The sequence below is a fragment of the Orycteropus afer genome, unplaced genomic scaffold (genome assembly GCF_000298275.1).
Source record: "Orycteropus afer afer isolate SDZICR_OR568_19922 unplaced genomic scaffold, OryAfe1.0 scaffold00545, whole genome shotgun sequence".
In the NCBI taxonomy this organism is placed as follows: domain Eukaryota; kingdom Metazoa; phylum Chordata; class Mammalia; order Tubulidentata; family Orycteropodidae; genus Orycteropus; species Orycteropus afer.
Genome location: NW_006922132.1, coordinates 439,297 through 452,355, shown reverse-complemented (window position 1 = coordinate 452,355; position 13,059 = coordinate 439,297). Strand labels below are relative to the sequence as shown.

Here is a 13,059-nt window from a genome sequence, read left to right as displayed (position 1 = left end):
CACATTCCTAAGGCTGCTGCTCAGTTGCTCACAGCAGATTCTACTATGGAGTTAATTACCAGTCTCATCATGGGGAATCACTACATCCATCAGCCCAGGCACTCAAAACCAGGCCTAGCCAAGCTGAGACATAACTTTAACTACCATAGTCAGGTTCCAAGTCCACAGTTTATGTTCTATCCGCATTAAATTGCTGTAAATCTTCAGATCTATCTGCCTTTTTCTCTCGTCCAGGCCTTTCCTCATACTGTTCATTTTTCTTGGAATTCCCTTTCTTCACTCCCATTCCTATTTGATTGAAAAACACTGACTCATCCTTTAAGACCAGGTGTGGGCATTATCATTTGCAGGAATCCCTGGGTCTGTCCCCAGGATGAGTCAGATGCTTGTACGCCTATTGATCCCTAGTGCTGCGTTTCTCAGATGGTGCTATTTTCTGTCTATACACTTGTCTCTGCCATTTGCCTGTAAGCTCCAAGACACAGGCCTTGTGCTTTGTCCCACCATTTAGTATAGTGCCTGGCATGCAGTAGTGCCAAATTCCTGTCTACTGGACAAATGAATGAGTTCTGCCTAAAAGAACGTTCAAAGAAGGGAGGAAATTGAGTTGAGTTTTGAAGGGTGACTATTGCCCAGTGGGAAAAGCAGGGGCAAGGGCATACTTGCTGTCTTAGATCAGGTTCCTAGAGGCAGAGTCAAGGGGGTCATTCTTAGATAAGTGAGTGAAACAATGTTGAGCAGGGGATAAGACCTTAGCTTGTGGTCTTAAGCAGGAGACCAGCTTCAGCCTGGTCCATGGGAGCTCCACAGCATGGATTATGCAACAGAGTTTGTCCTTCTTTAAGCAAAGGGGCAGCCCTTTGTACCCCTGTGTCACTCAGTCATTAACTCAGGGCTACCCTTGGAGTGGTTGAATTGAGATTGGTGGTCATAACCTCCTGGGCAAAATGGTCCCCATTTGGCCAATGCCAGCCATAAGATATTATTAGCCCATAGTTACAGTGGTTGAACATAAGCAGACATGGGTAGGACACTCAAAGCATCAACCACATGTGCAAATAAAACAGCATAGGAAATGGCAAGGTGGAATAATATAACTTGGTCCATTTGGGGGACTTCAAACTGTTGGGAATGGCTGGAACAGAGGAAGCAAGTGAGTTGGGGCTGAGAGGAGGGACTGGCTCCCAGAGAGCCCTGTGTGATGTGACAAGGATCTCAAACATTTTACTCAAGCTATGGAGAGGGTTTTCAGTAGTTGGTAAACTGCTTTCAATTGCATTTTAAAATATCAGAGTGTCAGCAGTGAGTGAATGGAGGATAGAGACAACTCTGCAGCCAGGGGGACAAGTTGGGGGATTATTCAGTTGTCAAGGTGAAAGGTGATGACAGTATAAAGTAAGGCAGTAGCATTAGAGTGAAGGAGAGGGAATCAGGAGGTCTGGAGAAAAGGTATTTCCTGTCAGAGAGTAACATTAAAAGATCCCAACTAGCAACCACCTACCTCTCCCCTAAGGAAGACCATCTCTCATTTTAGCCCTAGTTGAAGTTCTCAAAGTGGGGAAGTAGTCAGTCTCTATTTTCCTATAGTTCATGGACTACACCAGCCAAGGACTATAGGATTCAACTCATCTGAATCAAAATAGTTCAAGGGCAGAGCAGTTCTGGAGTTTAATGTTAACACATATCCCTGTTGACTGAACTAAAAATGTATGGGAGGAAATATGTTCAAATGCCTTCTCTGTGTGAAGCATTGTGCTGGCCCGGGGGAAGGAGGAGGGAGGGGGCTTTTGGGAGGTGAATATATAGATCAGTGGTATGTAGCTCCTGCCCTCAAGTTGCTCATAATCTTGTAGGCAAGAAGAAATGTACACAGCCAACCATAATACAAGGCAAATTGTGATACGGGCTTAAAGAGCATTGTACACATGCTTGATCTTGGCCAAAGGTGGTGATGAATACAAGAAAATATTAACATGCCCTGGTTGCTCAGGCAAGGGAGTGATTAATTCTGACCACAGGTGTGGAAAGTCTTAACTTTGAGCAGGGTCTGGAGCATGAGAGGGATGTTAATGGGTGAAGAATGGCCTCCTAAGCAAAAGTAACAGCCAAGTAAAGTCATGCTTTCAGGGTATAAAAAGTCCCACAGGGATTAATAAATTGGGACTTGCCTAAAATAAATCCACAGTAGAACTGGAAATAGAAGCACAGGAGTTTTAGGTTGTAGTATTTTAGTTTAAACCTTAATTGAATTCTTATTGCCCTTTCATTACCTTGGAGGAAACAGTTTGAACTCCTGGGGAAAATTATGCTATCATGGCCATGTAAACAGAAGGCACTGAAATAAATAGGTATATTAGTGTACAAAAGATAACCATTTAAGTCTGTTCAAATCCTAATAATAATTGTTGACTGACATATACAACACTAAATGCAAAACACTGCATTCACCTGCTTACATCCCCTCCGAGGCTCCCACTTAGTGATTATTCATTAGGAGAAGAACTGGGAAATCTCTGGGCCAACTGTGTTTCTCCACCTCAACCCTCTTTCTTTTACAGGTCAACAATGAACGGCTATATCTGCCTCTGAAGTTGGGACAAGGCAAAATAAACATCTTTTCCTTTGGTTTCCATGTGGTCGTGGAAACTGATTTTGGCCTGAAGGTTGTATATGACTGGAAGACCTTCTTGTCAATCACAGTCCCACGGAGCATGCAGAACAGCACCTATGGTTTATGTGGCCGCTATAATGGCAACCCTGACGATGACCTGGAGATGCCCATGGGGCTGCTTGCATCTAGTATCAATGAGTTTGGGCAGAGCTGGGTGAAGAGGGACACTTTCTGCCAGGTTGGCTGTGGGGACCACTGTCCTTCCTGTGCCAAGGTTGAAGGGTTCTCCAAGGTCCAGCAGCTGTGCAGCCTGATACCCAACCAGAATGCTGGTTTCACCAAGTGTCACAGCAAAGTCAATCCTACCTTCTTCTACAAGAACTGTCTGTTTGACTCTTGCATAGATGGGGGTGCAGTGCAGACTGCCTGTAGCTGGCTACAGAACTATGCCAGCACGTGCCAGACGCAGGGGATCACAGTGACCGGCTGGAGAAATTACACGTCCTGCTGTGAGTTTCTCTCGTCATCTCTCTTTATGTCATTTCCTTATTCTTGATTTGTGGGGGAAGCCACACTTTCAACTCCATAGAAGTCAGAGCAGTTGAGTAGAGCAGTTTAACGATATGCATTTTGGAACGGGGTTTGCTACCCAATGTAAGAAATTTAAACTCCCAGAGCCTCCACTTCCTTATCTGTGAAGTGGGTTAATACCACTTATTTCATGAGTTAGTCTGAGGATGAAATAAGATCGTGTCTCTAAAGCATGAGGCACAGTGGTGGTTCGGTGATAGAAATCTTGTCTTCCATGGGGGAGAGCAGGCTTCCATTCCCAGTCAGTGCACCTCATGCACAGCCACAACTCATCTTTCAGTAGAGGCTTTTGGGTTGCTCTGATGCGGATCAGGTTTCAACAGCTTACAGCCTTACAGGAAGAAAGGCCTGGTGATCCCTTTCCAAAAATCAGCCAATGAGAGTGCTATGGAACAAAACACCAGGCAGTGTTTTGTTTAGTTGTGCATAAGGTCACCAATTCAATGGCAGCTAAGAATAAAAACAATATATAAAGCACAGAGTACTGCAGACAGCATTTGGACTCAGCTAGTGCACAATCAATCAAACGTTAACAAGAGATGAATAGGGGAAGTGTATGTTTGTTACTTAGTTCTGGAATGTCATGGGGCCATCATGGTGGTGTTAACTTAGATACTTTCCCTCAAGTGTTTTATTCAATTTGATTCGTGTATGTCATGCATCATAGAATGGAAGGCAAGATTTGTGCTTATGAAATAGCAGAATGTTAAGAGCTTTTGAAAAGGAATCAGAGCTCCTGGATTCTAGCCTTGGCTCTGTCTTAAGGGTCTTTGTGACCTTGGAGCAATTCACTTTTCCTCTCTGGTTCTCAGTGTCCCCCTCTGAAGAAAAATGATGACACTGCCTACACCATTTATGTTACAGAAACTTCAGGAGGATCGAATTAGGTAATTGAAAATATAGCCCACTCAATGCATGCTAAGTGGTATTGTTATAATAATGAGTTGCTCTGAGCCAAGCCCAATGCTAAACACTTTATCAAAATTATCTCATTTATTCTTCTCAATAACCCCATTAGTCAAGGAGAAACTGAGACTCACTGAAGATAAGTAAATTTCCCAAGGTCATTTGACTTAACCTCAAAGCCCATGTTCTTAACCTGTAACTACACTGGTGTACTGGGATATACTAGAGTAATTTGCCTGCATTGAGCATATCAGAATAGGAAAGCTTGGGAGGAGAAGCCACTGCTGATCTTTGGCCAACCTGCCTTAGTCTATTTTCCCACATCAAACTCATTAACTATAGTAAATTTCTTTTAGAAGGCCTGACTGTATAAAAAGGTTACAATTTTGATGCTGAATGCATAGAGCTCAAAATAAGTGATTCAGCAGGGTTTGCAGAGAATAAACTCTTTTTTCATCCTGGAAAAGAGAGATTGGATATAAAACCACAGTGTTATAGTTTAATGCTCACAGTTTACATTCCACATCATTGGATTCATGTAGATTTTGGGAGGTGAAGTACTGGGATAGGGGGAGGGGAAGTGATGCCAACACTTGTTCATCCAGGCTCAGTCCTTGAGCCAGGGGCTGAGAGGGATGATGCCAGTAGGGGTGACTGTCCAGACTAATTGGTCTCTGCTGATTTCAGTAAAACAAATAAACCTCTAAAAAAAAGTAAAGCTCTGGACAAATCCCAGAGCCTCTCTGGATTCATTGGGGTCAGCACAGTAGGGCTAGAAAGCATCCCTTACTGTAAATCAGAAATACAAGCTCTGTACCCAAGGCCTGAAAAGGGTGCACTTAGGAGCTCTGGTAGCATAGTGGCTAAAGCACTTGACTGCTAACCAGAAGGCTAGCGGTTCAAACCCACCAGCCACTCCTCGGGAGGAAGGTTGGGCAATCCTACTTCTGTAGTGATACTGCCTCGGAAACCCAAGGAGGGGTCGCTATGAGTCAGGGCCAACTCGACGGCACATAACAACAACAACAACAACAACATGGGGAAACAGTTTTGGAACCAGAGACTTGAGCCCTACCACAGGGGATACTTCCTCTTTATATGTAGCCAGATCATGGTGGTGGTCTTGCTTTCAGAGGTGGCTGGGACTGGGCAGGGGGCAGAGCTTGGGCATGCCAAAACCATTGCTTCTATCTGAAGTGTACAGGGAAGGGTATAGGGAAGAATCATTTTGTAAAGGGGGCTGATGAGAGACTAGCAGGAACTTTTACCTTAAATTATGGGTCTCAATTTCTGTTACTCATGAGCAAGAGGGAGAATGGAGTTCCCAGGCCCCAGAGCCTAACCTCCAGAAAGAAAGTCCTCCCACATCTATAGAACTTGGTTAGGAATAAGGAATATGAAGATGATGTTCCTGTCCTCTTGTTCCTTCTACCAGTAACCTTTTCTGTCCACTCCTCAAAGTTCTGTCCAGGTGTTTGTTGCCTTTCCTCTACATGGGCTACACTAGTAATGGGGATTCTGTGCATGGCACTCGGCGCCAAGCTGTCGGGCCTCAGCCTCAACCTTGGTCTCCTCTCTGCCATAGACCAACTGTGTCCCACAAGTCTTAGCTGATGCATTAAGGCCAGTAGGTGATTTAAAATTGTTTCCTTCCCAAGGAGGTTTAGAATTTCCCCTACCTTGGCATTTCAGGGCAGGGCCAAAGATACAAAAGAGAGCACCCAAGGAGACAGTGGTAATGACTGGAAAAAAGTAAAGGTAAAATATCTGAAACAATATATGCTTTAAAGAGGGCATGTGAGTGGGAATAGGTGATAGGAGGCAGCTTAGTTTTCCATCTTGGGTTTTAGAAGCAGAAAAAAGCTGTGAGAGACTGAGTCTTAACCCAGTCATTCAGTGGTGAGATCAGTGAGCACAGAAAGCCTAACCTGAATATGGTCACCTGTAACTCTATCTGATGTGACTTTAACCTCTGGGAATAGAGGACAGGACCAAAGCTCCCCTTCCCCCATTCTACTAAGAACTAGTCCAATTCAACATCTACAGGTCCAGATATGAAACATGATCCTTTTGGGAGAAAAGGGGTTAAACCAGAATTGACCACTTAACTTGTGTTGTATTGGTAACAAGGTAGAATGCTGGTGTTTTTCAATGATATTGGCTGTTCTATCAATAGGATAATTTATTACTCAATTACCTTATTTGTAAAAGTATTGGAAACCCTTTTCACCTAAGTTGAATAAATAGGCTTGGGGTGGGAGGAACCCTGCTGCTGTAGAGTCAGATCAGACTCATAGAGACCCCTCCTTGGGCTTTTGAGGTGGTATCACTACAGAAGTAGATTGCCCAACCTTCCTTCTAAGGAAAGAGAAAGTAAATTATTTTAATTGCTGACCCCTCCTTAAGATTCATTCAGCTGAGTCCATCATTCTTTCAGTCCCTTAATGAAGGACTTAAATTAGAGTAATAGATGGTGAGAGTACAGTAAGAGGAGGAAATAATAAATAAATAATAGGAGCTTCACTCTTAATACGTCCTCAGCACTATTTTAAGTGTGATAAATGTACTAACTCATTTATTCCTCACGGCAACCCTGTAAAGCAGTTATTATTTATAGTCCCATTTTATAGATGAGGAAACTGAAGCCCAGAGAACTTAAATGGTTTTCCAAGGACACAGTTGATAAATCATCCCCATTGTGCAATCCTGCCTCTCTAGCCCTGGCCAGGTGAAGGAGTCCCAGGGAGCTAGGGAGTCCCCACCTGGCACTGTGGAAGGCAGATAGCCCAGAGGATCAGGTCTTGGGAGACATCTTCCATTCTCATAGGGCCATTTGAGAATTAAAATGTGACAATGTTTCATAAATCAGGCCACCCAGAGCCTGATGTGTGGTAAGTGGACAGTCAAGATTGGCCATTGGATCCTTGTCCTGTTTCTTTTTTATCAAAGACAGCTTTTGCTACTTCAGAGTCCTGGGTCTAAAGTATGGTAATTAAGGTTTTTTTTTAAAATATATTTCTCTGAAACTCTAATACAAGTTTGTTGGATAATTTAAATTAAATTTAGACTGCTACTACAATTACTACTATTATTTGTAGCAAAAAAAACATAATGGAAGTACCTAGCACTGTACTGGAAAAGTTACAAATGGCATCTTATTTTATCTGAACAATTACTTGAAGCAGGAGAAATTATTATCCCTGTTGCACAGATGAGGAAACAGGTTAGGAGAGGGTAAGTAAACTGCCCTAGGTGACACTGCTGTCAGGGCTCACACCTAGAGACTGTGATTCCAAAGCTCTTATCCACTCTATTGCATTACATTTCTTTTCAAGGGGATCCATGCATCCTATTTTCTATGTGGGGCACAAGTGCTATCAGTCCATTGGCCACAACAAGAGACTCATTGATGACCACAGGAGAATGCAGGGGTAGAGCCCCATCACCATATTACACCTCTTGTTACTTCATCTGGGAGATGAGCAGGTATAAAATCAGTATTAGGCATTTAAAGTTTGCTTTCATGATTCAAATGTTTACTTACCACCTGCCATGTTCTTAGAACTACACTGGGGTGCCATGGACCCCATGGAAGGATCAGAAATGGAAAATAAGGAGTTTAATCTGGTCCAGGAAATAAAGCCAACATACCTGAAACCACAAGTATCTGTAAATCTAGTACATCTTCCCTGACATTAAAATGTATTGTAGAACCTCAATAACTAAAACTGTCATAGATCAATTTCCAAAATAATGACTAGAAAGTCAGGTGTAGTCAGAGAGAAATTTAGTAAGGGGATAGTAACCTTGCAAAGTGGAGACGCACAGGGCCAGAGGCAAAACCATGTGTGTCTCTCTGAGCCTTACAGGCTAGGAGTTTTGATAATAGTATTAAGGCTGTGGGGTACATGATTTCAAAAGACCTTATGCAGGGAGGTTACTCATAAAATCCTGACCCTTTTGTGAAAGTCAGGAAGCAGAACAAGGCTGTGATAAATTCCTAATGATAAACCTCAACTTCCTTCAGGCTAGGTGCATGCACAATTTCTTTCTAAGATAAAAGTCTGTGTGTTTTATCATGGATGCTGCAACTTCTTCTGTGCAGGTGTATTCTGCTGTCTGCTCTTGGTTCGAGTCTTGGTCTTGTCTTAGATCGGCCATCTTCTGGTTCATCAGGTGGTAAAGGAGGGCAGGGGTGTGCAGGCTCCAAAACTGGTCAACACTGACCACAGGTAGTGGGCTAGAAGACATCTCAAGGATGGCCTGTTATCAGAAAATGCCATCTAAATAGTAAATTTACATTTGCATTATTTCTTTTACAGTGTCTCTTCCTTGTTTTCAAGCAGGATCTGAGGAATGTGATTGCCCTGTCCTGTGAGCTGTTCCTGTCTGATTTTATGATCTTAGGAATGTAGCTGCAGGGACAGGATTCTTATGTGACTACAGCTACAGGTAGTAGAGTAAGGCAATGTTTAAATTTAACAAGATTAATATGGAGCTTTAAGTTATGAAATCAGAACACATATCCATCTCCCAGAAATTCTAATCTGTCTATACTCTTACAAAAACAAGTTAGCTCTGGCACATTTACAGAAAGATCAACCAGAGGAAAAATGAGGGAGTTCAGAAAGGCCCAAATACTAAGGGGAATTAAGTACATGGTAAAGTTATAATTTTGAATCACTGATTTAAAATATATATATATATATATATATATATATATATTATTTAATAAGTAGTAGAGGGACAAATGGCAAACTAGTTGGGAGGGAACTAAGTTCATTCTTCACTCTTCATTTCAAGAGACAGTTTAGTCAGAACAAAGTTTAAACACAAAATATTAAACTATAAAAGTACTAGAAGAAAATGAAGATGTTTTTGGTAGTTTTGCAGTGGAGGGACTCTTTTCTAAACACAGCACCCAGCAGCCATAAAGAAAAGTCTGATAAATTTGACCACTTTAAAAATTTAAATTTCTATATGACAAAAACATAATCAAAACCAAAAAACATAAGTATATGAAAAAATCCTGGAAGCAAAGTCAAAAGATGAATGATAAATATTTTATAACTTATATAACAGAAAAGGTCCATTTAAAATTTATGAAGAGCTTTATAAGTTAATGAGAAAAAAACAACAACACAATAGGAAAATGTGCAAAGCACATTAAAGTAAGCTCATAGAAAAAGATGTACAAATGAGTTATTATAAACATATGAAAAGATTATCAACCTTCTAAGAATGCAAACTAAGTGAAGACTTAGTACTTTTATCTCCCATATTTCCAAAGGTGAGACAGTTTGGGGTAAATAATTAGTGGGGCTAAGGGAAACAAGAAGCTCTAGTAGCATAGTGCCTAAGGCACTTGACTGTTAACCAGAAGGCTGGTGGTTCAAACCCACAAGCCACTCCACAGAAGGAAGATGGGGCAATCTACTTCCGTAGTGATACTGCCTCAGAAATCCAAGGAGGGGTCGCTATGAGTCAAGTCCGACTCGACAGCACATAACAACAACAACAACAACAAGGGAAAACAAACCCCCTTATACTACCCTACTAGGAGGAAAAATTAGCACAAATTCTTTAGAGGGCAATTCAGCAACATCGATCAAAATTTAAATGTACATTCTTTTTGCCCCACTAATTTTACTTACTCATGTGGGCACAGACCTAATGTCTAATGCAGCAGCACCACACACACATAAAACAAATGACCAAATAAACAGTGCAAAAACAATAATTTGTGGCTAAAGGGAAGAAGTGGCATCATGAAAATCCATGGGCAGAAAAGTGTGTATATTGTTTTCTCATTTATGTAAAAAAAGTAGAGAATGGGATTTACATCACACGTACCTGTATCTTAAACTCGCCCCACAACACACAGCTCTATCTCGGTTAGACATTTCTCCTGGGGCCCACCACGCTCATTTCTGCATTTAGGTCCTCACTCATTTTGTTCTTCCTCATTCATCCCCTTAGGCCTCTCAGCCTATCCAATTCTGCATTCTTCAATCCCACTTGGAATCTCATCTAACCATCAAAGCTCTCCCTCTTATACCAATGCTAACTCATCTTTACCTCAGAACTTCAATAGAACCTTTTTCTAAACCAGTCTTTTATACTCAACGGACCCTTGAACCTCATGGCTTCTGAGGATCTCAAAAAACAAGGCTGAGGAGAAGGCAAATATTATGTGAGAAGTTTCTAGCGAACTCTGTCTGCTAACAACAAGTCAGATACAGCCTTTCCATAAGCAGGAAAAAAAAAAAAAAAAAAAGTAGTAGTCCTGTGGGTTACTACTCCTGGTGATCCCATGTGTGTTTTCTTTTTTCTCCTGAATAGATTTTTAAGTTCCTTTAGGCAGGGAAACTGCTTTCACAACCCCCACAATACCACTAGTGTGGTGATTTGCAAACAGCAGATGCTGGATATTTGCAGATGTTAACTGTCACTCACCAACATCAGGCTTTGATGTCATTTGAACAGTCTGCTTCCATAGAACTGCTCTATAGACTTTTCAGTGGCTGATTTTTCAGAAGCAGATTGTCAGGCCTTTCTTCTGTGGTATGTCTGGGTGGACTCCAATCATCAAATGTTAGGCTTGCAGCCAGCACATTAACTTTGCAACACCCAAGGAGAGGGTCAACACCACAAGCAGAGAGGGTAGTAATTAAGAAAGGTGAGAAATACCCCCCACATACACACACACACTCCTGTATATCCCTAACTGCGTGATCAATGGCCAAGAGAAAAATCCTTTGCGGTGACTTGTGATTGTGCAAGTCTTGATCTGTCTCTTCTGTTCCAGCTGTCACCTGCCCTCCCAACAGCCATTATGAAAGCTGTGTGAGTGTCTGTCAGCCCCGCTGTGCTGCCATTCGCCTGAAGAGCGACTGCAACCACTACTGTGTGGAGGGCTGTCAGTGTGACACAGGCTATGTCCTGAATGGCAAGAGCTGCATCCTGCCCCACAGCTGTGGCTGCTACTCAGATGGCAAATATTATGAGGTATGTCAGTCGAGGCCTGCCTTTCTTCCTTGCCAATCACTCACCATATTTCTCTCCAATGCAGAGGGGTTGGTCAGAATTGATGAACTTTTCCATTTCATCATGAAAGTTGTGATGTGTGGTGGTTATGTTTGTGTGTCAACTTGGCTGGGCCTGGTTGAGTGGCTGGGCAGCTGGTGGGAGTTATTCCTCATGATGAGACTGGCAATCAACTCCATGGTGGGATCTACCACAAGCAGCTGAGTAGCTGCCTTGGGATGTGATCTGCTTCCTGTGTATAAACAGAAGCCTTGGGGATAGTCTCTAGCTTACAACATGCTTGGACTCTTCGTGTAGCCATGTCATCATTCAGCAGCATCCATGCTCTGCCGCCAATGAGATTTATAATGGACTTAAATTAATGGCCTGCCGTATGGGTTGGTAACATTGGAACTGCGCCTTTTTACTTGTCAACCTTGGGCTTCCCAGCCTCAGCAGCCAGCAGCTGAGTGAAGATACGCCTCTAGCTCCAGTGGGCCAAGAGCAGGAAGCAGAGCTGGACCCCAAGGTTGACCCAGCCCCTAAAGCCTGCTACTTTGAACTTGGACTTAGAGCCTCCAAATTGTAAGAGAATAAACTCCTGTTTGTTAAGGCCATCCCATTTGTGGTATATTCCTGTCAGAGTGGCACTAGGTAACCAGAACATGGTGTTTTTTTTGCAGGCAGGTGGGACAATGGCAAAGAAGACAAGTCAGGATTGGATGAGGGTCTTCTCACTGCATATCAGATTTGGAAAAGCATTAGGCCTAGCCTTCTTCCCTCCCTGGCATCTGCTGGGTCTTGGGCATCTGCCTCTCCTTGTTCACATTGTATTTATCTCCTTGCCATGCTGTTCTCTAGAGTCCTTGCTGTTAGCTGCTGTCAAATCAGCTCCCAACTCATGGCAATCCCATGTACATGGAACAAAATATTGCCCAGTCCTGTGCCATTCTCATGATTGATTGTGAATCAAATTCTTGTGATCCATGGGGTTTTCATTGGCTGATTGCCAGACTTTCTTCATAGTCCATCTTAGTATGGAAGTTCCCTTGAAACCTGTTTAGCATCATACCGACATGCAAGCCTCCACTAACAGATAAGTAATGCCTCAGTATGTGGAGCACTGGGAGGGGTCTCCTACCTTGAAGGTGAGAATTCTACTGCTGAACCACCACTGCCCTTAAAAAAACAAAACAAAACAAAACAAAAAAAAACAACTCATTGCCGTCAAATTGATTCTGACTCATAGCAACCCCTCCTTGGGTTTTTGAGGCAATATCTCTATGGAAGTAGATTGCCCAGTCTTCCCTCTAAGAAGTGGCTGATGGGTTTGAACCTCCAGCCTTCTGGTTAGCAGTCAAATGCCATAGGCACTATGCTACCAGAGACTCTTCCAATTTTTCCTATTATAAATCCTAGTTTGAAAGCTTCTGATGTGGCTGCAGTTTGGAAATATGGTGCCTGTGAATCTGACATTTTTAGCAGTCTTAGCTAAGGATTTTCTTTCTTTCTCTCTTTTTTTTTTATTTTATTATTGTGATTTGGGTGAAGATATACAGAGCAAATTCATTTTCCACATAGCAGTTTACATATACTTTGTCTCATGATATTGACCACAGTTTACCACAATGCAACAGCTCCCCTCCCACTACCTCCCCATAGTTACCTCTTCCCAGTGTCCATCCCTCCATAAACTCCTGCCCCCTAAGCTGTTTCCCTGTGCATAGGCTGCCCTTCTTTCTCAATGATTGTTCCCTCCAAGGAGTGTATCTACCTCAGGTAAATGTTCAACTCATATGCCTTTCTTCTGTTTGGCTGGAAACCACAGATATGGGTTCAATTCCAGACCTGAAGGGCAGTTAGGGGCCATAGTCTCAGTGGTTCCACCAGGCTCTATCAGACCAGCAAACCTGGTCCCCCCCCCC

At 42.6% G+C, this 13,059-nt stretch overlaps 1 protein-coding gene across 1 annotated transcript in view; it reads left to right on the top strand.

Moving 5' to 3' along the window:
• LOC103209983 (alpha-tectorin) overlaps positions 1–13,059 on the top strand; it is a 246,120-nt gene that overhangs the window by 174,725 nt on the left and 58,336 nt on the right. The window contains exons 17-18 of the mRNA XM_042782976.1: positions 2,559–3,120; positions 10,917–11,116. Of these exons, the coding sequence (XP_042638910.1) occupies positions 2,559–3,120; positions 10,917–11,116 (762 nt within the window). The remainder of the gene's footprint in view (positions 1–2,558; positions 3,121–10,916; positions 11,117–13,059) is intronic.